General features: G+C 38.1%; 1 protein-coding gene across 1 annotated transcript; it reads right to left on the bottom strand.

Annotated features, from left to right (window-relative positions):
* Positions 1 to 68: 68 nt before the first annotated feature.
* Positions 69 to 19,035, bottom strand: TUBB6 (tubulin beta 6 class V). The gene is made up of 4 exons (XM_003760069.4): positions 18,576 to 19,035; positions 17,543 to 17,651; positions 16,162 to 16,272; positions 69 to 1,194 (listed from the first exon to the last, which is right to left on the bottom strand). The coding sequence occupies exons 1-4, from the start codon at positions 18,630 to 18,632 to the stop codon at positions 131 to 133; spliced, it is 1,341 nt and encodes a 446-aa protein (XP_003760117.1). The 5' UTR covers positions 18,633 to 19,035; the 3' UTR covers positions 69 to 130.
* Positions 19,036 to 25,146: the final 6,111 nt, after the last annotated feature.

Genomic DNA, 25,146 nt, shown 5'->3' with positions numbered 1-25,146 from the left:
ATCATTTTCCAATTACCTTTTATGTCAATTATCTGCCATGTTCAAAAGACTAAATTGAAGACAGTTTATACATTTAAAGGGATTTTATTAAGCTTTCATTTTTATTTTAATGTGATAGAGAATTTTTTCTTTATTCATTGATTTCTTCCTCATCATCTTCAAAAGTTTCCTCTCCATCATTGGCTGTAGCTTCTTGATATTGCTGGTATTCTGACACCAGATCATTCATATTGCTTTCTGCTTCTGTAAACTCCATTTCATCCATTCCCTCTCCTGTAAACCAATGAAGGAAAGCCTTCCGGCGGAACATGGCAGAGAATTGCTCAGAGATACGTTTGAAGAGCTCCTGAATTGCAGTGCTGTTGCCAATAAATGTGGAGGCCATCTTAAGACCACGAGGAGGGATGTCACATACAGCTACCTTGACATTATTAGGGATCCACTCCACAAAATAGCTGCTATTCTTGTTCTGGATGGCCAACATCTGTTCGTCCACTTCCTTCATGGACATTGGGCCTCGGAAGACAGTGGCAACAGTGAGATACCGTCCATGTCTTGGGTCACAAGCAGCCATCATGTTCTTAGCATCAAACATCTGCTGAGTGAGTTCTGGCACTGTGAGGGCTCGGTACTGCTGGCTGCCTCTAGCTGTTAAAGGAGCAAAGCCTGGCATGAAGAAATGGAGGCGTGGAAAAGGGACCATGTTGACTGCCAATTTGCGGAGATCGGCATTGAGCTGCCCTGGGAAGCGCAGTGAGGTGGTCACTCCACTCATGGTTGCAGACACCAGGTGGTTAAGGTCTCCATAAGTTGGGGTGGTAAGCTTCAGGGTACGGAAGCAGATATCATACAAAGCCTCATTGTCAATGCAGTAAGTTTCATCTGTGTTTTCAACCAGCTGGTGGACTGACAGAGTAGCATTATAAGGCTCCACCACAGTATCAGACACTTTGGGTGAAGGCATGACACTAAAGGTATTCATGATTCTATCTGGATACTCCTCTCGGATTTTGCTAATGAGCAATGTTCCCATACCAGATCCTGTTCCTCCTCCCAGGGAGTGCGTGAGCTGAAATCCTTGCAGACAGTCGCAGTGTTCACATTCTTTCCTCACCACATCAAGCACTGAATCGACTAGCTCTGCTCCTTCAGTGTAATGTCCCTTTGCCCAGTTGTTTCCTGCACCAGTTTGTCCTGCAGTAAAACAAAAGAAAGATGCATGTGGTGTGAGGAGGTCTAATCAAAAAAAAAATTACGGAACTCTTCTTTCCCTGTAGCCCGAGTTACAAAATTTAAAAACTTGTACACACATTCAACTCATAAAGTACGTACTCAAGGTATATGGTATTCTGCCGGACATTGACAATTATCAAAGAATTCTATCCTGTGCTACTTGCCCTCAGAGAGCTTCCAGTTGGATTTGAGAGACAAGTTTAACAAATGAAATTAATTTACAGTTATTGTATTTCCTCTGAAGCATTCAGGGATTTGGAAAAAATATTTTTTGATTGTTTTTTGACTGATGATGTGAATCTACCTTTTTTAAACAGATTGAGTTTCACTTGAAAGATATTTATTCCTAAAAAGTTTCCTGTGAAGCAAATTTCTATCGTATCCTGTTTTCTTGTGACTTTTGTTTTGATCTTGGAGAAAAAAGTATTTCACGATAAAAAAAATTTGTACTAATACGTCAAAGATCCATGATTCTGTCGGACTATGACCATTCTAGATTTAGTAGATGATTCTGTCACCAAAAAATTGATTTCCTTGCACTCAATTTCTATGATTAGCCTCTCTGAACATCAACCAGTAGGCCATCCTTGGGCCTACGCTCTTAAGTATTCCAACTTGTGAAAAATGAGCTTTACTTCAGCTTGTGCTTCCCTGGCACAGCATCTGAGAACCAAGACATTTCACTGCTGTGACAAGGCATCACAACTAGGACTTTAGTAGAGTGCTGATCTAAAAATGTAATAAATTTGCATTTAAGTATAAAACAACCTTTAAAAAAAAACACCACCGTACATTTGAATTAATTTTTTTAACTTAATAACTTTTTAACAATTACATGTTTTCATGGCTCTTTTCAACAATGAGATGATTAAGGCCAATTCCAATAGACGAGATGGAGAAAGCCATCTGCATCCAGAAAGAAGACTGTGGGGACTGAATGTATATCACAACATAATATTTTCACCTTCTTTAATTGTTTTTTTTTCTTTTTTCCTTTTGTTTCCTTTTTGATCTGATTTTTCTTGTGTAGGATGATAATTGTGGAAATATGTATAGAATTACACATGTTTAATATATGTTGAGAGAAAGGTTTTGCAAGATGAATGTTGAAAACTATATATTTTAAAAATAAAATGCTTTAAAAATTACATGTTTTAAATTAACAAATGTTTACACTAACATTTTTTCTCTCCTACTTCTTTTCTACTTGAAGAAAAAAAACATAGTTATCCAAAACAATTTCCTGTATCATCTCATTCTGCATATTTAGTCCATCACTTCTGTTAGGAGGTGGTGGGTGGGCAGAATTCTTTATCCTCCAGAATCATGTTAATTTTTGCACTGATCAAAGTCTTTCAGAATTATTCACTTTAAATTAATTTTCTAAAAAGAATACTAATATATAGGTAAAATGTTAACATAAAGTTGTTATTTTTAGCCTGAAGTTCTTAAAGCTTAGCAAAAATATTTTAGCTAATATTTTAAGCTGCAGCCATATGTTAAGGGGAGGGGAGAAAAGCACAGTTAGTGAAGGATGGTATGGTTTGATGAGGAAAAGACTCATCTTGGAGTCAGAAAACTGAAGTCTAGGTTCTAACAATGTAACAAAATTTAAGTTACAAGATCCTTATGATTCTTAAGGTACAGCAGCAAAGCAAACATTTTTTTAAAAATCATCTCTGTATACAAAACTTTACTTTCTAATATTGAACCATTTGACAGCACCAAAGATTTTGATGGGCAGAATTTTTTTTTTCTGTTTTTTTGAGTCTTTAGTAGCTGTGGCTGCAGTATTCACAGAAGAAGTTATCAGGCCAAATCTCCATAGATGTTGCTTTTCAGGATAATGGTTACATGAACTTACCTTCTTACCCTTTTTCCTTTCATGTTCTGCCAAACCCCAATTTTGGATCATTCCCACTGTGATTTTTGCTTCTATTAACATTCTACTGAGTTCATTACAAGTCATCAAATCAGTATTTATTTATTAAGCACCTTCTATATGACAGATACTCCTAAACACTGTAGATAAATAATCTCAACCGGGCCTTTTTTGCAGCAAGGCTATCCTTAATACTTCCTTAGTTGATTCACTATCTCACTGTACCAGGCGTGGCAAAACTTTTTATTTAACCTTAAGCACCCCCTCCCCCAACCTTCTCAGTTAAAGGTTTCTCCTTAATACTTCACTTAAAAAAGTCATTCATTGAGAACTTCCTCTTTTCCCCTTTTCATCTTATATTACTTTGATGTCTTTCCCATTATCTCATGAAAAAGTGGTCCTTTCAAAGGCAAATTCATATGCATTCACCCTTGATCTTGCTTCATCTCTTCTTCAACATGTCCCACTACCATCTTCATTTTCTAGCTAATTTTCACTTTCTTCCTATTAACTGACTGCTTTCCTCATTCCTACAAACATGTCCATATCTCTCCTGTCCTTAAAAAAACCCAAACTTTAATTTTTCTGATGATCCCTATTATCCTATTTCTCTTCCCTTTTATGGCTTAACTGAGAAAGCCATCTCTACTTAGTGCCTCCACTTTTTCTGCTCTTCATTCTAAACCCTCTTCAGTCTGTCTTCTGACTTCAACTGAAATTGTCTCCAAAGTTACTAAAGATCTTTTAACTGCCAACTAACAACTTTCTTTTTTCCCAGTCCTTATATTTGACTTCAGCTTCTGACGTTTTTTTTAAAAAATAGATTTTTATTTTCAAAATATATATGCAAAATAAGTTTTCAACATTCACCCTTGCAAAACCTTGTGTTCCAAATTTTTTCTTCTTTACTTCCCCCTCCCCCCTTCCCTAGATGGCAAATAATCCAATATATGTTAAATAGGTACAATTCTTCTAAACATATTTCCACATTCGAACTGATGCTGAGTGAAATGAGCAGGACCAGGAGATCATTATATACTTCAACAACAATACTATATGATGACCAGTTCTGATGGACCAGGCCATCCTCAGCAACGAGATCAACCAAATCATTTCCAATGGAGCAGTAATGAACTGAACCAGCTATGCCCAGAAAAGAACTCTGGGAGATGACTAAAAACCATTACATTGAATTCCCAATCCCTATATTTATGCACACCTGCATTTTTGATTTCCTTCACAAGCTAATTGTACAATATTTCAGAGTCTGATTCTTTTTGTACAGCAAAATAATGTTTTGGTCATGTATACTTATTGTGTATTTAATTTATATTTTAATATATTTAACATCTACTGGTCATCCTGCCATCTAGGGGAGAGGGGGGGGGGGTAAGAGGTGAAAAATTGGAACAAGAGGTTTGGCAGTTGTGAATGCTGTAAAGTTGCCCATGCATATATCCTGTAAATAAAAGGCTATTAAATAAAAAAAAAAAAAACATTAAAATATAAAAAAAAACATATTTCCACATTTATCTTGCTGCAAAAGAAAGATCAAAAAGGAAAGAAAATGAGAAGGAAAACAAAAAGCAAGCAAACAACAAAAAAGGTGAAAATAATATGCTGTGATCCACATTCAGTTCCCACATCCTTTTTTTAGATGCAGTTGGCTCTCTCCATCACAAGTCTATTGGAATTGGCCTGAATCACCTCATTGCTGAAAAGAGCCACATTTGATATTGTTAATCACCTTCTTGATATTCTCTTCTCTAAGTTTGCAAGATATTGCCATCTCCTGGTTCTTCTCTTGTCTGTCTGACCAGTCTTCTTTGCTAAACCATGATTATTACCCATGATTATTTTTCTCCTACAATTTCACTTGATTATCACATCAGCATTCATGGGTTCAATTATCATCTCTATGAAGATAACTTACAAAACTATATACCCAACCTTAATTTTTCTCCTCAGTTCCAGTCTCACATTACCAGTAACTGCCTTTTGAACATCTCAAACTGGGATGTCTTCTAGACATCTCAAAACTTAACATGTTCAAAACAAAATCCATTTTCTTCTTTCCCACACCTCTCATCTTCTGAATTTTCATATTACTGTTGAGAGTACCATCCTCACATCACCCAAATCTACATACTTTCATGTCATTCTCAACTCTTTTGTTTCTACTCCACATGTGCAATCTGTTGCCAGATCTTGTCATTTCTACCTTCGCATCTCTCAAGTGTATCCTCACTCTCACCATTCATACAGTCACTATCCTAGTGCAGATCCTTATCACTTCATACCTGAACTATTACAATAGTCTTCTGCTGGGTCTGCCTACTATAAATTTCTTCCATATACCAATCTGTAAATTTCTTAAATATAGGCTTGGCTTTGGCACACTATATATAAAACTTCTCCAATATACAATCCTCTGTTTAGCATTTAAAGTCTCTCACTTTCCCCTTCCTACTTTTTCTGACACTTTGCTTCCCTTGATATACTTTATAATACAGCAACATAGGCCTTCTTGAATGTGACACTCCATCTCCTGATTCTATAACTTTTCACTGATTATCTCCCATGCTTGGAATTTTCTCCCGAGTATCTATTCCTTCAAGACTCACTTTCTGCAAGAGGCCTTCCCTATCCTCATGCCATGACTTCCCATTGCTAGTGCCTTCCCTTTAAGTTTCCTTCTCATTTATAATATGTATATATATATCTATCTTATATATTTGTTTGCATGTGTATCTCCCATTACACATTTGTATGTATAATCTTTTTGAGAGCAAGGACTATATTTTTTGCCTTTCTTTGTATCCCTAGTGTATTTATTATGCACTTAATAAATAATCGTTGATTAGGTTTCAATACTATTAAGGAGGTATTGGCAGTAAACACATATATGTGGAGATATATAGATATAGATATAGATATATCTGGATATGGAGCCATGATTTACATGATGTAGGAGTCCCTCTACCAAGATAAGTTATTGCAACTTATGGTTTTAATTAAGTAGAGAAGAAGTGACAAATTTTGTGACTTTTGTGACCAGGTTAAAATGTAAATGGAAACTTTTTAAAATAAATTTAAAATACCACATAAATAATATTAACTTGTGGTTTTCTACATTTGAATGTGATATTTCTTTTTGAATTTGAGAAGTTAAATGACTTGCCAAGAGGTCACACAGTCATTATGTGTCAGAGGGCAGAATTCAAATCCTTGTCGTCTTGGTTTCAAGCATGGCTTTCTTTTCATTATTCCCTGATGCTTTTGTGGGTATATTTTCCTAGCAGTACTATTTATATTAGTAAACTAGAAACAAACTCAAATTTTCATTGATTGAGAAATGGATAGGCTAAATTATGGGATGTGAAAATGATAGAAAATACCCTATAAGTAACAAATGTGAAGAATTCAAAGAAATATATAAACATGGCATATGAATTGATACTATGTAAATTAAGAATAGTTAACAGTATAAACACTGACTACTATCATGTAATTAAAGAAACAATAACAACTATCTCATCTCATTTTGGATACTATACCCGATACCACTTTAGTTTTTTTTAATAATGTCAGTACATTTAGAGTGCTTATGTGCCAAGTACTGTGTAAAGTACTTTACAGATATCTCATTTGATCCACAAAGCAATCCTGGGAGGGAGTTGCCATTATTATATCCATTTTACAGATGAGGAAACTTGAGAAAGAGGTTAAATGACCTACCCAGGTAGTAAGTATCCGAGATCAAATTTGAATTCAGGTATTCTTGACTCTAAACCCAGTGCTTTATCCTACTGTACCACCTAGCTGTCTCATTCCACTATTTACTTGCACTGAACTTTCAGACCACTAAAACTCACAAAAAGAGAAACTTCATCTGTTCCCAGAACATCTCTAATTGGCAGCTTTCAAATACTTTGCAGATAATGACTGGAACAAACTATTCTCTACCTACAAATCATAGGCTGAGTGATATCAAAATTCTACAACTTCCAAAACCATACTGAGTCATGGCAAAGGATGTCCTAGACTTTTGGCTAGCAGACCTTCCCACAGATGAAGAGAGAAAATATGAAGCCAAACCATAAAGCTGGGAAAGTTGGGATAAGAAGAGGAAGACTTTTTTAAAAAGGAAAGAGTTAAGAATTCTCAAGCTTTTCAGTTCTCAGATACAGATTCTGCCCTGAAATAATCCAAATGTGATTTTATTTGTGTAATGCCTGCCATACAAAGGTAGGCTCACTTGATGTTATCTAGGCAAAGACTTCCACTGATTTAATCATTATTCATTTTTACTGGTTTGAAACCAGCTACCTAATAGGACAAGCTGCTTTATCTGGGTTTCACCAATTATGACAATTCATGATTCACAAACTGAGGTGATTAAAAAACTAAAAATCAAATTGGTGATGGTGATAAATATGAAAAAAATAAAAGCAAGGAAACATTTTCTGTACATGAAGAAAATGGTAGAAGGGTACAAACAAGGGGCAATTTTATTACTACCTTGCTTTAAGACTATATAATAATTTTTTTTATGTTTTTCTATAACTCCATGAGCTAAGACTTAATAGTTTACATATGTATCCTAATCTGACATTCCCTTCTGTATATTAACTAAGTCCAATTCTTAATACATTCTCCTTCCAATTTTTATATATTAAAATGTTTGTATTTAATGAGTAGGTACAAAATTTTAAAAACCACCAAGTTATACATATATGTGTATGTATGTATGTATGTATATATATATACACATATGTATCTGATGAGTAGGAACAAAATAAAAAATCATGAAGCTATACATATGTGTGTATATGTATATATGTAATATATGTATGTGTATACTTACACACACACACATCAAATCTCTGGTATACCAGTACTCTACACTAAGACAAGTCAGCATCACAGATTCTAGAACCAAATTGATTCCTAGAGGCCATGGAGTCCAGCCTTTTCATTTTATATATGAGAAAACTGAGATTTAGAGATAGTGACTTAAATGGGATTTGAACTCAGGTCTTCCTGATTCCAGGTCCCCTTGTATAATATATACCACATTGGTCATATCAAATTCAAATAGAAATGGGGGCCACTAAACCACATATAGCTCATTGTATAGAGAGTGACAAACTTAGAGTTAGGAAGGCTCCTCTTCCTGAGTTCAAATCTGGTCTCAAAACACTAGCTGTGTGATCCTGGACAAGTCATTCAATTCTGCCTCAGTTTCCTAACTTGTAAAATGGACTGCAGAAGGAAATGACAAATCTCCCCAGTATCTTTGTCAAGAGATCCCCAAATGGGGTCACAAAGATTTGAATGTGACTGAAAAAAAAAAAAGACTAACAAAATTCATTTATATAGAGCAGGTACATAATGCATGGATAGAGCACTGGGTCTAGAGTTAAGAAAACCTGAGTTCAAATCCAGTCTCAGGCATTTATTAGCTGTATGTTTCTGGGCAAATCACTTAACCCTGTTTGCCTCAGTTTTATCTGTAAAATGAGTTGGAGAAGGAAATGGCAAACCACTCTAGTATCTTTGCCAAGAAAACTCCAAATAGGGTCAGAGTCAGACGTGACTAAAAACAACAACAAAAAATATATATGAAGATCCCTGCAGGTTACATACTGATATATTTATTTGATAAATATTCCTCAATTATTTTTTACTCTAGTTTGAGCCTTCTTGAGTGTTTGATACCTCTGTATTATCCCATAGTCCTCCTCTGTAGTTCTTTCTCTTCCCACTAAATTATAAGTTTCTTGACATCTGAGACAGCCAGATTCTTTCCCAGCATTTAGTCCAGTACTGGTCGCATCATGGAGCCTATTAACTACTTGCTGAATGAAAGCTTAAATTTTTTATTATTTCTGAAAACTGAAGAAATAGGTACGGGGGAAAAACAAAACACTTCAACTATTGAATTCTTTTCCTAACTCTGATAAAAACAATAACAACAACAAAAGCATTTAAATCATCAGTGATTTGTTTCTAGGGATGCAACAGATTTCTTTCTAGTATATATATATGCCATACTTGGTAGCTATACCTGTTGGTAAGAACTCTAGGGATGTTCAATCTTTTATCCACCTTGGGAGTAAATTCTATTTTTCCTTCCAGTTGCTTTTGGCCCAGATTTCCTCTGGAGAAATAGGCACAATGACCATTTTACACAACAGCACCTGATATTTATCAAGAAAGGTTTAGATAAGGCCAAAGCAGACCCATAAACCCATGCTTCCATTCTCCTTATGAGGAATCAGAGCATGTTATAATTCTGACCATTTCAATTGTTTCAAGTGAGCCATTTCCTTGTTCCGTTTTCCCCTGACTGTAAGCATAGTCTAGGATATGATTGTTCCCTCCGCAGGATACAGAAATCACTGTACTTCCTGCACAGCTGTGGAACAGTATAAATAACAGCTATCATTTCTTATCCTTCTCCTTCTTCTGCACCCTCTCCCTCTGTCCCTCTCTCTCTCCCTCTCCCTCTCTCCCTCTCTCTCTCCCTCTCCCTCTCTCCCTCTCCCTCTCTCCCTCTCCCTCTCTCCCTCTCTCCCTCTCTTCCTCTCCCTCTCTTCCTCTCCCTCTGTCTCTGTCTCTCTCTGTCTCTCTCCTTTCTTGCTTTCTAGTTTTCCTCCCTCCCTTCTATTCTATGGAAATGCTATTGAATCTACAAGACTCAGAAAATCAGTTATGCTTCCCCTTTGATCAATGAATAAGGATTAGGTCTTCTTACAAGAAAGATAACATTACTATAGGTACTTTTTAAAAAGTGGGCATGCATTCCTCCATTAAAATAACAAAAAAGTGAGTATGAAAACATACAGCTTATTTTAGAGAAACATAAAACAAAAATAAATCAAGTCTGAAATTGCTTCTTCAGTGAACTAAGAGAGCTGACTCCAAACAACTGTTCCCTTTTCCTGAGTTTATACCATTTGCTATGGTGCCTAAATATTTATAGTAGATTGATTAGTTCTGAAGCTTTCTGGGTTCTTGGAAAAAGAAGGAAGCTAGAGACTTCTGAATATTTTGCAACAGTTTCATAGCAACTGAAGCTCCTAGTTAAATATTTGGGGCTTATGAAATGAACATCACCGATAATAATGTGTTGTGACATTTAAGTCAGTGACTCCTGACTATAGAAAGTGAGTCTGTAATTTACCAAGCTTCAGTCAAGCCTCAACAGATACCCCTGAGCTGTCTTTCCCTGACAAAGGACACACCCTTTGATTTATGTCCTGTTCAAATCTCTCTGAAGTTACCATTGCACTGTGTAAGTTTTCTAATATGCGGGTTTGCCAGGTTGGAAACTGGAGAAAAAGTTACAAATGAGAAAAAATAAATTCCATCTTTCAACTGCTCTTTTTTCTATAACATGCATATGACCCATTTGACCCATTGAGATATCTTCCCACAGATTGCCTTCATAGCTATAACCTAAGTAGAAATCAAATGGTTTGACTTGCTAGTCAGGAAAAATGGGATTTAATTCATTTTTCCTACCAAAAGACTGCATTCCTCTTCCTTTATTAAGCCTCATTATTTATAAATGCTTCCCAATTCAGGTGAAGGCTTTTACAAAATATACTTTATAACAAGTTAAAACAGATCAAATCAATTTACATATTATTGATTTGTATCCATTCTGTTGGAAGTCACAGATGGGTGGGAGGCAAGACTAAGGAGCTTCCACCAAACTAATTATCTGTTCTTAGTGACCACTAAATAGAAATATCTCTTCTATTCTAAATCAGGGGTTCATAACCTAGGATCCATTGATCCCTATAGATTTCAGGAGGTCTGTGAATTTAGATGGGAAAAAATTAAATTTTTTTATTTTCATTAACCTCAAACTAAAATTTAGCATTTCCTTCGATTATTTTTTTTAAAACCTCACCATTCCAAGGATATGAACAGACAGTTCTCATATGAAGAAATTGAAAGTATTCTAGCCATATGAAAAAATGCTCCAAATCATTATTAATCAGAGAAATGCAAATTAAGACAACTCTGAGATACCACTACTCACCTGTCAGATTGGCTAGAATGACAGGGAAAGATAATGCAGAATGTTGGAGGGGATGTGGGAAAACAGGGACACTAATACATTGTTGGTGGAATAGTGAATACATCCAGCCATTCTGGAGAGCAATTTGGAACTATGCTCAAAAAGTTATCAAACTGTGCATACCCTTTGATCCAGCAGTGTTACTACTGGGTTTATATCCCAAAGAGATTTTAAAGAAGGGAAAGGGACCTGTTTTGTGCAAGAATGTTTGTGGCAGCCGTGTTTGTAGTGGCCAGAAACTGGAAATTGAGTGGATGCCCATCAGTTGGAGAATGGCTGAATAAATTGTGGTATATGAATATTATGGAATAACATTGTTCTGTAAGAAATGACCAGCAGGATGATTTCAGAAAGGCCTGGAGAAACTTACATGAACTGATGCTGAGTGAAATGAGCAGGACTAACAACAATACTACATCAATATTGATCAACAATATATATTGATATATCAATTCTGATGGACCTGGCCATCCTCAACAATGAGATGAACCATTTGGTTCCAATAGAGCAGTAATGAACTGAACCAGCTACACCCTGCGAAAGAACTCTGGGAGATGACTATGAACCACTACATAGAATTCCCAATCTCTCTATTTTTGTCCGCCTATATTTTTTTATTTCCTTCACAGGCTAATTGTACACTATTTCAAAGTCCGACTGTTTTTATACAGCAAATTAACTGTTTGGACATGTATACATATATTATATTTAACTTATACTTTAACATATTTAACATGTATTGGTCAACCTGCCATCTGGGACAAGGGGTGGGGGGAAGGAGGGAAAAAGTTGGAACAAAAGGATTTGCAACTGTCAATGGTGAAAAATTACCTACGCATATATCTTGTAAATAAAAAGCTATAATAAAAAAAAAAAGAAAGAAAGAAAAACCTCACCATTATCTGGGAAGAGATCCACACACTTCACTAGACTGCCTGAGGAGTTCATGACACAAAAAAAGGTTAAAAGCCCCTGGTTTAAAAGCAGCTGATTTCAGTACTACAGCTACTCAGATAGCCATTTCTGGTTTTCACTGGGAATATCTGACCTTTCAGTTCCAATTCAAACACACATGTATTGCTCATTTCTTTTCATTCCAGTTCTTTATACTGGAGACCATCTAAATGCCAGCTATTTTATTACTATCCCTTTGATTTAGCATAATTATTTATTCCTCTAGGCCTCCATTTACTCACCTGTAAAGTGAAGAAGTTAGATTGCATGTCTTCAAACAGGAACTTGTAGCTCTAAATGTATGATATGACTTGAGTGAGTATGACAGCTGGACCACTTGTTAGCTATATGACTTGATGCAAATTATTTCATCTTTCTTTGTTTCACTCAATCAGTAAATATTTATTAAGTGCCGTCTGTGCCCCAGGTACTCTGATAAATACTAGGGATACAAAAGGGCAAAAAAATAATCCTTTTTTTCCTCATCTTAAAAATGACAAAAAATATGCATGTTCTGCTTACTAAATGGGGTTATTGCAAGGAACATAGGCGTTTTCTCATGCTAAAATGCTTCAAAAACTGAAAAAGAGCTAAATAAATGTAAGGTAGTCATTCTCAGAAAGACTACATAGTTTAGTGAAAAAGATTGGGTTTGATTCTTGCCTTTGATATTTACTATAGAAGAAACCATTAACAAGTCCCCTTGTAAGATCATAGATGTAAAGCTAAAAAGGACTTCAGGTCACTTCATAAGATCATAGATGTAGAGCTAAAAAGGACTCCAAAGGCCAGTTAGTCCATTCCCCTAATTTTACATATGAAGAAACAGATCCAGAAATGTAAGAAAGAATTCTGTTCAATCACATATTTGTTGTTGTTTATCCTTCATTCTCGAAGAGGACCATGATATCTGGGAGGGAATGCCATGAGATGCAAGTGAATTGAATTTAAGTTAGGGAGAGCTGTGCAATATCACCCAGAGCCATCTGAGTTCAGTGGGCAGATAGAGATCAGGGTGATGAGAGATAGCCCTGGATACAGTGGGAGAATTTGGCCTTAAAAAGGCTTAAAAAGTTAAAGTCTTCAATAGATCTGTTGGATTGAAGCCACATTCTAACCCTAAATTCAGTGATTAAGGCTCCATAGCAATTGAGGCAAAGACTCTTCAAAAATCTAAATAAATAAATTTGGAAGGGTAAAACCCTCAGGATTCTGACCAAAACAGAAATAATTTTTATTTACAAACACTCTCACCCAATCAGGACCCAAACAATGATGAGTTGGGGCATAACGTGAAAACTATACAAATAGTAAGTGGCAAAAGCCTGGAAGGATACCCATTTCTTTTAACAACCTATTTGAGATTTAAGTTTCCTTATCTGAAAAATGAAGATAATAATATCTATAGTCCTTAGTTCACATGAGATAAGCTATGTAATAAGATGCCTTGCAGACTTTAAAATGCTACAGAAAAATGTCAGTGATTATTATTCTCCTACATATTACAGAATTAAAAGGCAGAAGCTCATATGACAGGGGAAACCAAGAAGATGAGTTCACAAAATTTCCCTCCCAGAGAAGGAAATCTGAGTTTTGTTTTTTGTTGTTGTTTTCCTGGCAAAAAGGCTATTATTGACATTGTTAAGCTGATATTCAGCTACTAAATGAGCTTATAGGATTATAAATGTTATAATAGGAAGGACCCTTAGAAATCATCTAGTTCATTTCTCTAATTTTATGGTGGAGAAAAGTAGAGATAGAGTCATTTGGTACTGGTTACACTAGTAATACTTGAGTAGTAGATATCTTTCTAATGCTCCTTTCCCTGGGTATGGGTCAGATTTGAAATTGGAGTTGGATACAATAGATATTTTTTATTCTATAAAACTGACATCTCCCTAAAGTAGTGGGAATTTTGCTGCTGTTTAAAAGAAACTAAAACCCAAACTTCATTAGTTTTCCTTAAGAGAGAATTCCCCTTGAACTTGGGCCATTTCTTCTGCATATTTCCTGTAAGGACACTGTAACCAGTCTTATTCAATATTTTCTCAGTGGGGGGAGAAAAAGAAGGATGGACATCTTTATGATCTCTGTGTTGTCATAAAGATAATGGGAGGTCCCTAAAGATAGACCTACAAACTTAGAGGCAAGGTTTAGTGAAGGTTCAGCTTGGTAACATCTCTTTTACAAAGAGAAGAGCTATAGTACCTGAAGTCAAACTCAGACACGAGTCCCACCCAAATCACTCCCTCTTTTGGCCAACTATGTCTTTCCAGGACTTATTGCAGTGGTCCTGGAACTGGGATAGTGGGGCACATGGCTTTGTTAGACCCATCACAGTTACTCATTGCCCACATTTCATATAGATCCTGCTCCACACCTGAGCCATTATCTCTGGGGATAGTGGAAAGATTATTGGTATTGGACCTAGAAACTCTTGATTCAAGTCTCATATACATACATCTATCTATATATATAATTATATGTTTATAACAACTGTATGACCTTCAGCAAATTAGTTTTTTCACTTTCCTCATTTATAAAGTGATGGAGGTCAAAAAATATGATCCTTGAGGTTTCTTCTCCTGCCAAGTATAGTTTTGTAGGCTGGGATATCTGCTTTCCTAATATCATCAGCTTATTTACTATTTAGAGAGGAAAGCCAGACAAGCTGAGAAATTTGGTCTGTGTTCTAGTTTTTGCAAACATAACCCTGTACAACTAAGTAGTAGCAGTTCACTATCTAGTCTTACAGCCTTAGGAATGGTAATGCAATGGGTTGTGGTGGTGGGGGTCTCCCCTCTTCTCCATGACAGCATACCTAACTTGATGTTTAGATATTGTAGTGTACACCCAGGATTTGGACAGAGCATCAATATTCAGTGTGGCTCATTTTAGGTGCCACCTTGCCCCTCCTCCCCAACACTCCCATAGACTGGCATATTCCTTATTCACTCCATTTCCCCAACACCAATTTAATTAGTGGAGCTTCTGAGAATATTTTATCTAATTGTGAGCATGTGTTTAACACTTTAACTTTTATGGTCTTTAATGTAAATTCTTTTCTGCAGTAAATTTTAAAAAAAATTTTTTTACATGATTTGCACTTTAAATCAATTTCTGGAACAGCCACAGAAGGTCACTAAAATTAATGGACCACACTGATTCAAATATAGGGATAGAACACAGGGTAGAGAAGAGATGCTCTCAATTCCATCTCACTAAATCTTTTTTACTCTCAGATTCCTGAGGCAGTAACCTACTTCTGAGAGAACTTAAAAGAAATAAAACATTCTTTGCTTTCTAAGCCTTTATTCATGCTTAGAATGATCTCCCTTTTTCTTTAAGTTACTCCCCATTCTTTAAGGACTGCTCAATCCATTGCTCTGTGAAACTATGAACACAGTAGTCTGAAAGTATCTTTGTCTTCATAGAATCTCTTTTTGTCAAGATTTCATCTTGTACTTCCTTATGATTGCTATCTATCTTTTCATATGTATGTGTCTTATCTCCCCTACAGGACTGCAATTCCTGGAGAAGAGGTCCACATCTTAAAAGTTTTTGTATCCCTAGTGCTATGCTATCCTTTGTTATACTAGCTTAGGGACTAGATTGTGGTAGGAGTTCAATAAATGCCTATGGATTTATTGGGACAATTATGTAAGCAGCATTTGTTGAAGGAATTTATAAATGAATAAAGGAATGAATGAATGAGAAACACTTTTTTTCATCAGGCATATTTTAAGAGGTATTAACATTAGTGTACAATTTGGTTTTTTAGACAAGAATGTTTTCTGTTTCTGTAGAGTTTAAAGTTCATATTTATGTAGTACCTCATTTTTCTTGTTCCTCATGAGTTTGAAAATGAGGCACATCATTCTCCTCCCAACTGCCTAGTTCCCATTTTGCAGGTGGAGAAGGAAAGACACAAAAGCCTAAAGTGATATTGATGATGGTCACCCAGTGACAAGAGAAAACTGGACAGGAGCATACATACCAAAGATGAAATTGTCAGGCCGGAAGAGCTGACCAAAAGGCCCAGATCTCACACTGTCCATGGTTCCTGGTTCCAAGTCCACGAGGATGGCCCTTGGGACATACTTCTGGGCTGCAAAAGAAATAAAACCCATCCCATCATGATATTTTCTAAGGTTCTCTTCAAGGCAGAAGCTAAATTCCCACTTGTTAATTCTATTAAGCTTGACAGCTGCTTGGGATGTAACCTGGCAGTTGGATCTCATTTGGAGAGGCTGCTATGAGCCAGCTATGACTTCCTTGTTTCAAAGGAAAGTTTTCCATTTTTAGTTCCATGGAAAATAACCTTTTTTTTTTTTTTTTTTTTTTTTTGGTAACTGATTTGATGCTCTTTTGTTTTTTTGGCCAATTTCTGTCCTCTAAAAAAGTTCAGTCTTACTGGTGTTGGTTCCCAAAATAGGCTCTTTAAAATTCCAATTAAAGTCATGTAGCCTTCTGCCTTCCTGCCGATTGCTTTCATTTGGATGGAGTCGTTTCATTCCAATTGGACAAGAAAGAAACTGTTTCCATCTACCCAATGAGAGGATAGCTGCTTCTGCTGTAAAATGTGGACAGAAATGATTTTAACACTCCCTAGACACACAATTCAAGATGACCTAAGTCTCTGGAAAACCAATTATAACCATTCAGTTCTTAGAGAACTGAAATCCACCAATAATCTAAAATTTTAACCTTTACCCCCCACTATTAACTTACTTCCCCATAAAGACTAATTATCATAGTTTTAGCAGCAAAATTGACAGATTAGAATTTAACTGTCCTTGCCCTTGAAGGCACAAACAGAAAAACGAAATAAAAACTCAGAAGGCAGGCAGCAAGAGAAGTCAGAAATCCAAATAAATGATCCAAAGGTTTGATAACACAAACTCCTTTTTAATCAAGAGTTGCAATAATTTTTCTCCTAAATGCGTAAAAGGTGGTTTTTTTTTTTTTTTTTTTTTGATTGGGGAGGAGTGCCATAGGGCGGAGGGAGAATAGGAGAGAGATGGAAGGAAAGAAAAAAACTGACAGCTGAACTTTGCTGGTTGGAATTCATTTAAATTAACAGCGGATTTCCCGCCTCTGAAGGGGAGGAGCAGCATCAACTCCTATTGTAACTTTCCCGAAAACATAACTGTCTTCCGGGACCTCTTTCTTCTGCTTCACTGAAAAGAGCGGTCTTGAAGGAGGGAACTGATGGACCCTGCCCAGACAGACTAGCTAAGCTGACCGCCAGGGAACCATGTCCTGGAGGAGAGTGCTGGCCTCTCCAGCAGGTCCAGCCTCGCAGGGTGGAGAGTTAGCGCATGGAAGGAGACAGTCCCTGACCCCTTTCCTGGCGCACAACACAGGGCACAACTCACTAGATGACTCATTGTAGTAGACGTTGATTCTCTCCAGCTGCAGCGCCGAGTCACCAACGTAGCCTCCCGCTGGGTCAATCCCGTGCTCATCGCTGATCACTTCCCAAAACTTGAGAAGGGAGGAGGAAGAGCAAAGAGGAACAAAGAGGATTGGGGGAGAGGAGAGGGAGAGAAAGTAAGCACTTAGAGGGACAGGACCCCTTCCTGCTCTGCCACCCAACCATCCCTGCTCCCTCCACCCGATCCCCCTCCATCCCCCAGCCCCCGGGAGTGTGCAGGCAGCCTCGCCCCTCCTTTTCTCTCACAGTCCCAGGGAGGGACGGGTAGTAAGTACTTCTGACCCGGCAGGAGGGGAGGGCTGGGGGGGATCCGTGGGTGGGTGGGTGGGGAAGAAGCTGAGGAGCGGGGGGACGTGGAATAGCAGCTGTTGAATTCCTGGCGCGCCTAAGCTCAGCGTTGAGCCGCTCCCTCTCCGCTCCGGGAGGGAGTGGACTGGAAAGTACGGGACTGGATGGGCCAAACCGGGATGGGGGATGGGGGATGGCGGACGAGGGGTAAAGTGGGGCGAGGGATGTCGGGGTAGACTGTGCCGGATTTTGGGCTCTTGGCTCCCTGCTGTCCCCTACCTTCCCTCAGTCTCCTCTATTGCCTCGGACTTCTTTTTACAGTTACACGCGGTCGGGCTGAGTAGGGTTTTGTGTGACTTTGGATGACCAGCGTGGGGCAGGGAAAGGACTGCGGGAAGTGTAATGGGATGGGACCCCAGGAGAAGAGGAGCTGCGGAGAGGGAGTCGGGGTGTGGGTGCACGGAGCTGCGGAAGGGCAAGAGATTGATGTCGTTTTAGAGGGATCCGCAGAGCTAATTCATCTCTCCTGGGCCAAACTCAATCAACAGCAATTCTTAGCACCACCCAACCCCATCTTCCTACTCCTGCAGGCAACCTCTAAGAAGCGCCTCCCACACCAACACAGACAACTTTCCACACACCGCTCCAAACCCACCCCCACTCCGGGCGCAGCCCTACAGTCCCACCTTAGTGCCAATTTGATTCCCGCACTGTCCGGCCTGAATATGGACGATCTCCCTCATCGCGGACGGCGGTACCAGGTTCCGCTGTGTTCTCCGGCTCTTGGACTTGAGGGCAAACCGTTTGTGAGGAGAGGAAGAGGGTATGAGTGAAGATCGGGGACACTGCAGGGACTTGGGCTCAACCACTTCGTCTTATCTGGTTTCCCCGGTTCCTCTCCCTTCCCAACAGCTGCTGTGGTTTGTGTCCCCGACTAGCCCCGACTATCCGAGCCCAAGAGGGACCAGCTCCGGACCCCGCCTCTTCCACCCCTTGCTATCTCCAACCCCTGGCCTCGCCCCTGGGGCCCAGAGGAGGTCCTGGGACCAATGGTGGCGGGCCTCAATCTTCCCGGAGACGCCCTCATTTTCCTCCTCCTCCTCCTTCTCCTCCCCGCTCAGCTTTGTCCTACAAACCCAAATCAAACTTTTGTGCATCAACCACAGGACAGGACTAGATCTTCGCTAGCCTACCAGGAGCTTGCAGTCCTGATGGGGTGCTTTGCTAGAATATAGGAATAAAAACGAAAACCAACTATATTCTCTGCTTTACCTCCCATTTTCCATGTCTGAAATAGTAAAAAGTGCTTTAAATATGATGACCATTTCGGTTTCCTCCTCTGTAAAATAAAATGAATAGCTGGGTTAAAAGGAGGCAGTATGATGCAGTATACAAGAGTGTTTGTAGCTTCGAATTCTGCACCAATAAAACTGGGATAAGAATGGTATCTACCTCGGGAAGTTGCTGTTATTTTTGTTTTGAAGAGCTATGTAAATGTTGATTAGATAGACGGCTTTCTAAGATCTATACCTTCTCTAAATATCTGATTCTAATTCCTGGATTTGAATCCCAGCTCATAGTCTTACTATTGTATTGTCACATACACTCAGTTGTTGTTGTTGTTGTTGTTGTTGTTGTTGTTGTTGTTGTTGTTGTTGTTGTTGTTGTTTCATTTGTCAATGAAATCACAACTGCAATCTCCCCGAAAAAAAGTGGTGTGATCAGAACTGATCGTAGGTGGGTAGATTTTGAGCTAAAAAGCACCTTAAAGGTCATGTAGTCTTACTCCCTCATTTTGTACAGGAGGAAACTCAGACTCTGAGAAGTGATCTGTCCAAGTGGCGAAAGCAAGATTAAAATTCAAGTCCTCTGTCCAAAGCCAGTTCGGGATCTGCTTTGCTACCCGGTTACCCCCTGATCAGCACTGGTTCCTTTGGTTCTGATTCCTATGATACTTCTGCTTTTTCTTTCTCACGCATTCAAGCTAGATCAACAGGTTTCAGTTTCTTTCCCGGGTACCTTCTCTTTCACTTTGGATCCAGGCACACTGATATCCTTAAAGTTAATGTGTATTTTGCTCTTGCGAATTCCACTGTGATTTCATAGATTTTGGGAGTTCTGGGTGAGGAACAACCTCTACCAAAGTAGATAGCACTGGCTCTGCATTTTATATTCTTAAGAGTATCTGGGGTAATAAAAGGATAAATGATGTGCCCAAGATAACAGCCAGGTGTTTCAGAGGTAGAACTTGAACTCAGTTTTCTTTACTCTGAGGGTAGCTTTATTCTACTTTTTCAGACATGGAAAGAGAAGAAGAAAGGAGGGGGGAAAAAGAAGGAAGAGAGGAAAGGAGGAAGGAGAAGGGAGAAAGTGGAAGCAAAGAAGGACCAGAATCTGGAGCATGATTACCTTCATTCCTAATATCCTTTGTTTAGTCTTTAAGAATGGTAGTTACTTTATCATTGAAATGGTGCAGATAGGAGTTTGAGGGAGATATAATGCTTTCTCAGAATTGTTTATTAAAAAGGCCTTGTGTTAGGATTCTTACAAGGTGCTAAATCAGTGGGATGGATGAGATAATGATTCTCTAATTTACATGTACTTAGTACTTACTATAATTCCACAAGATTCACACCTTTAAGAGAGCATATATAAGGAGGAGCTGTCAGGGCCTAGGAGGACAAATCCATTAAAGGACAAGCCCACTAGAAGCTCATTCGGAGGAAGCTAGAGGCAGAAGCTTGCAGAGGCAAAGGACTAGTGGCAGGAGCTCTTGGAACCAAGGAGACAGATAGGCCTCTAAGAAAGCTAACCCGGCCCAAGGAAGGAGACAAGACTTGAAAAGAGACAATAAAAGATTTGGACTTTAAATGGTTTATTAACAAAAGCATATACATTCATCTTTGTACTCTTCTCTCTTGCCTCTTCTCTCTATCATGTGTATCCTTTCTTCTAAAACATGTTGGAAAATAGAAATAATTTACTTTGGGAACTCTTACTGGACAGAGAAGAATAGTCTCTGGAGGGCAAATATCCAAGCAGAACTGGTACCATCTCAAGGATTGAATTTGAAATTGCCCATCCTGGTTCTTGTCATACATGTTAAAGTTTTGGGATCTGCTTTCAGTCATGTGATGGTCCAGTATTGGTAGCTGTTTTTCAGAAACTGTTTTTTTGTTTTTGTTTTTGTTTTTTTGTGATAGCAAACTGTTTGTTGGTCTCTTTGTCATTCCTGTGCCTCTTGATAGTGATGGGGGAAAGGCATGGTAGTTTCTGGTTCAACATTTTTTCTCTGTCTCTGGTGTGGCAGATAGAATGTTTTGTCTTGATTCCTTGTGAAGAGGGGATGAGGACATGAGACATGCTTTTCCCCCATACCCATGCCTGCATATTTGAACTTTATTCTTGAAGAAGACGTCTCTAGATCTGTTGGCAACTTTGTAGATTCAAGAGTTCTAGAAGTGCTTAGCACCCATTGGACTGGAAATGATTAATGACCAAGGAAGCTTCTAAACCAGAGGCAGCCATTAAAAAGAGAGCCTGGCAGTTTTACCAACAGACACGGACTGGGAGTTTTTGGAACAGTCTAAATCTAAGGTAAAATGTCAAATGCCTAATTAGTAGTCGTATCAACCTCTCCAAGTAAAATGTAACAAAGCTATATTAAGTTACTGAATCTTAAGACATTCTATTATTGTGTTTGTTTTTTGCTTAACATTTCTTTTGTGTGTAGGAATAAAATGCCTGAACTCTACCTGTTTCTTATTGTATCCTTTTATTCCTTTTTTTGGGAGATCCTAGATATGAATCATAACCAAAACTTTAAGTAAATTTATATTTAGGACACCAGGGTTGGGGTTTAATGAGATGAAAAGCGTGAGAAGAAAGTTTATCCTTTCTCAGAAGCAGATTCCTCAAGGTACATGGGGTATGGTGCACACAACTGTAATCCTTACTGCCACTGAAACTACAATTGTTAGATAATTTGAGCTGCAGTTCAGTTTAGTGAACTGGGTTTTCATACTAACACCAGCATCAATATTGTGAGTCCCCAGGAACTGGGTAGGAGGGAGAAAGAGCCTGAGGGAACCAGGCTGCTTGAGGAGGGATGAACTGTCCCAGGTCAGAAAAAAATCAAGTCAAAGGTCTTGTATGATCAGTACTGACATATGACCTCTGAACTTCCAGGCTGAGTAAAATGGGGAAAACTAATCTCAAGAGAAAAAGAAAAGAGAGAATAATGGGGAAAACGAAGAGGCCTCTAATATCAGAACCATGTATGAGAAAAGTAGGGCTTTGGCACAGTCTTCTAACACCTTTGGGACCAGCAGCAGTTCCTTAGTGTTAGTGTTTGTGTTCAGACCTGCTTTCAGGTATTTAAGAAAATTGTCATGGGAAAGAATACTGGTTTAGTTGGTCTTTAGCAACAAAACTAGAGCAGGTTTTTGGAGGGAGTTCTGGGTCTGGAGACAGAAAAGCTCATCTTCCTGAGATCAAATTATTTCTCAGACACTAGGTGAGTGACTCTGGACAAGTCACTTAACCTTGTTTGCATCAGTTTCCTCATCTGTAAAATGAGCTAGAGGATCTTTGCCAAGAAAATCCAAAATGGCATCACGAAGAGTCTGCCACAACTAAACAACAAATAACAGCAAAACTAAATACAAGGGGTAAAAGTTTATGAGAAACACATTTTGGCTTGATAGGGAAATTTCTTAATGATTAGAACTGTCCAAAAGTGATTGTGGAAGAGGAAAAATGGTACAAATGGCAGTGGTTTTCTCTTTACAGCAAGGATTTAATCAGATGCTATATGATACGTTGTAATGGAAATCACAGCATGAATTCCTTTTTAGAGAACTCAGGTCAGAAATTTTATTACTGTGTTCTTGCTACCTGATTTGTTATATATTAGAGGACAAAGAAATTCTAAAACTATTTTCAAGTCATTCCCATATCTCCTTTTCCATACCTTTACTCTCTCACTTTTATATTATAATTAAGGGGCATTAACTTTCTTTTTCCCTCATTTTTTCCTCCCTCTCTTTCCCTTCTTCATCCTGGGTAGTTGTTTCCTTATCGCTATTCCTATTATACTTCTGCCTGAGATTATAAGTAGCATGCCATTATTAGGAGGGGCCTGTGGTAGGATGGTTAGAAACTTGATGTTAAATTCAGAAGACTTGGGTTCCATCACTACACATATGGGTTGTATATGATCTTGAATAAGTCACTTTGCTTGTCAGTGCTCTAGGTAAATCTATGACTATAAGTTGCAGAGAAGGTGCTTGCTTGTCAGTGCTCTAGGTAAATCTATGACTATAAGTTGCAGAGAAGGTGCTTATCTGTTTTAATGGATGGAATTTCCTCACCTCATGCATCTTATACCACCTCCAATTCTTATGATGAGCACCATTTGGTCACACTGAATTAATTCATGCCAATTGGACCAATAAGTGTAAAGTTGGTTTGAAAGGATATGGGATCATTTCAAGAGTCAAGGTAATTCAGGTGGATTTATCCACCCATCTTTTTCTTCCCTTTTCCTTCCATTATGCAGTTACAACTGGATGCCTCAGGCTTTCCATTAAGGACTTGAGGTGGGGAAAAACACAAAGAAATGTGGTATTGGAAACACTTCCCCACCCTAGAGGTTTTTCTCAGTTTTTCCAATGGGACTGGAAATAAGACATACACACAATTATTAGAAAATCCCACTTTTTTTCCCCTTCAAATATTCTCTCCAAGTGCTTACATCCTTATTTCTTTCCATACGGTGGAAATGATGATGAAGTTGCCCAAGAAAAAACTTTCCTATGCCATGTTTCCAGATATTTGGAGTCAGTCACTTAAGCTCAGTTTAGCCATCCCTGTTCTCACAACATGAAGCTGTTTGTGTCATTCCTTCAAATTGATGATTGACTCAAAGTCAATATTGTCCTTATCAGACTGGCCCAGATTAAACTTTTTTTTGCAAGAAACTAAAGTGAAGCAACTGCTATGACAGGCTGCTTTTTATGCACATCTCTTGCTTGGGGAAAAAGAAGCATTCCCATCTGCTTTACCGTTGCTCCCTGAGAACATTCGATATTTCCACCTTTCTTTTCTATTTATAGCCGCAGCACTAAACACATTGCTTTGCACAAGGTAAGCCCTTAATAAAGCTCTCCCCCCCTCCCCCCCATGAATTAATTTATTTGAGTTTCAGTTATTCTCAGGAAAAACATCAAATCAAAGGGTGAGACTCAGGGCTTTTTTCTAGAGCTAACATCTGTCCAACCTTGTCATTTCTTTTGTACTTAAATGAACTCCAATGACTTTTATTACCTCTAGGACCAAACCCTCCAATTGACATTTAAATTCCCAATCTGGCTCCAGCCTTCTTTGCCAGTTGAATTAAACAAGATTAGTCTTTTCTAACTTTGTAGCTCAACTATAGTTAACTTTTCTACTTGAGACTTTGCCTATTGTGGTTTAATATACCTAGAATCCTCAAAAAACTTATATTTTTTAAAAAAATTAAAAGTTTGTGAAAAGGACCCAAAAGCCAGCAGACAATACAGGAAGGCTAATTAATATTTATACTTAACATTGACCTATATATAGCTTATGACCAAATAGTTAACCCAAATTTTATAATAAGGTATTATAGACACTTCATAAAAGAAAAAGGAAAAAAATTCAGAATTATTTTTTGATACAAAAGGAGGGCCAAAAAATTTTACAGGAACTTTCCAGATTTTGGGACCAGATGGGGGGTGCCATGCTCCTAACCCAATGTGGAAAGGATAACTGTAGTGTTTTTTTTTGCTTCTCATATACAACAGTCTATTTGCAGTCTACCAGGCTTTCTCCTATGCTTGGAATGTACTCCCTCTTCGTTTTTACTTCTTAGAATTTCTAGCTCCCTTTAAATCTGAGCTTCCTATGCCACCCTTTACATGCAGCTTTGTTAGTATTTCATCCCCTCATTCTATGTAGTTACATTATATATGTTTTTCATTTATTTGTGACTATATGTATTGTTTCTCCATAGACTGTAACTGACATTTTATTATTTATTATTTTGTATCCCCGATGCCTAGCACAGAGCCTGAAACATTGTAGGCATTTAGTAAATGTATGGTGGTTGATTGGTCTGGTTTGAGCTAGGACTCCAGTGTTCTCTTATCCCTAAATCAACCCAGTCTACTTTTGAACAGTTCTAATTACTAAGAAATACTTTGAATGTAATGCATAATAAACATTTATTAGATT

The sequence above is a fragment of the Sarcophilus harrisii genome, chromosome 1 (genome assembly GCF_902635505.1).
Source record: "Sarcophilus harrisii chromosome 1, mSarHar1.11, whole genome shotgun sequence".
NCBI lineage: Eukaryota > Metazoa > Chordata > Mammalia > Dasyuromorphia > Dasyuridae > Sarcophilus > Sarcophilus harrisii.
The sequence above is the reverse complement of the archived record's forward strand: the minus strand, read 5'-3'. Positions and strand labels throughout refer to the sequence as shown.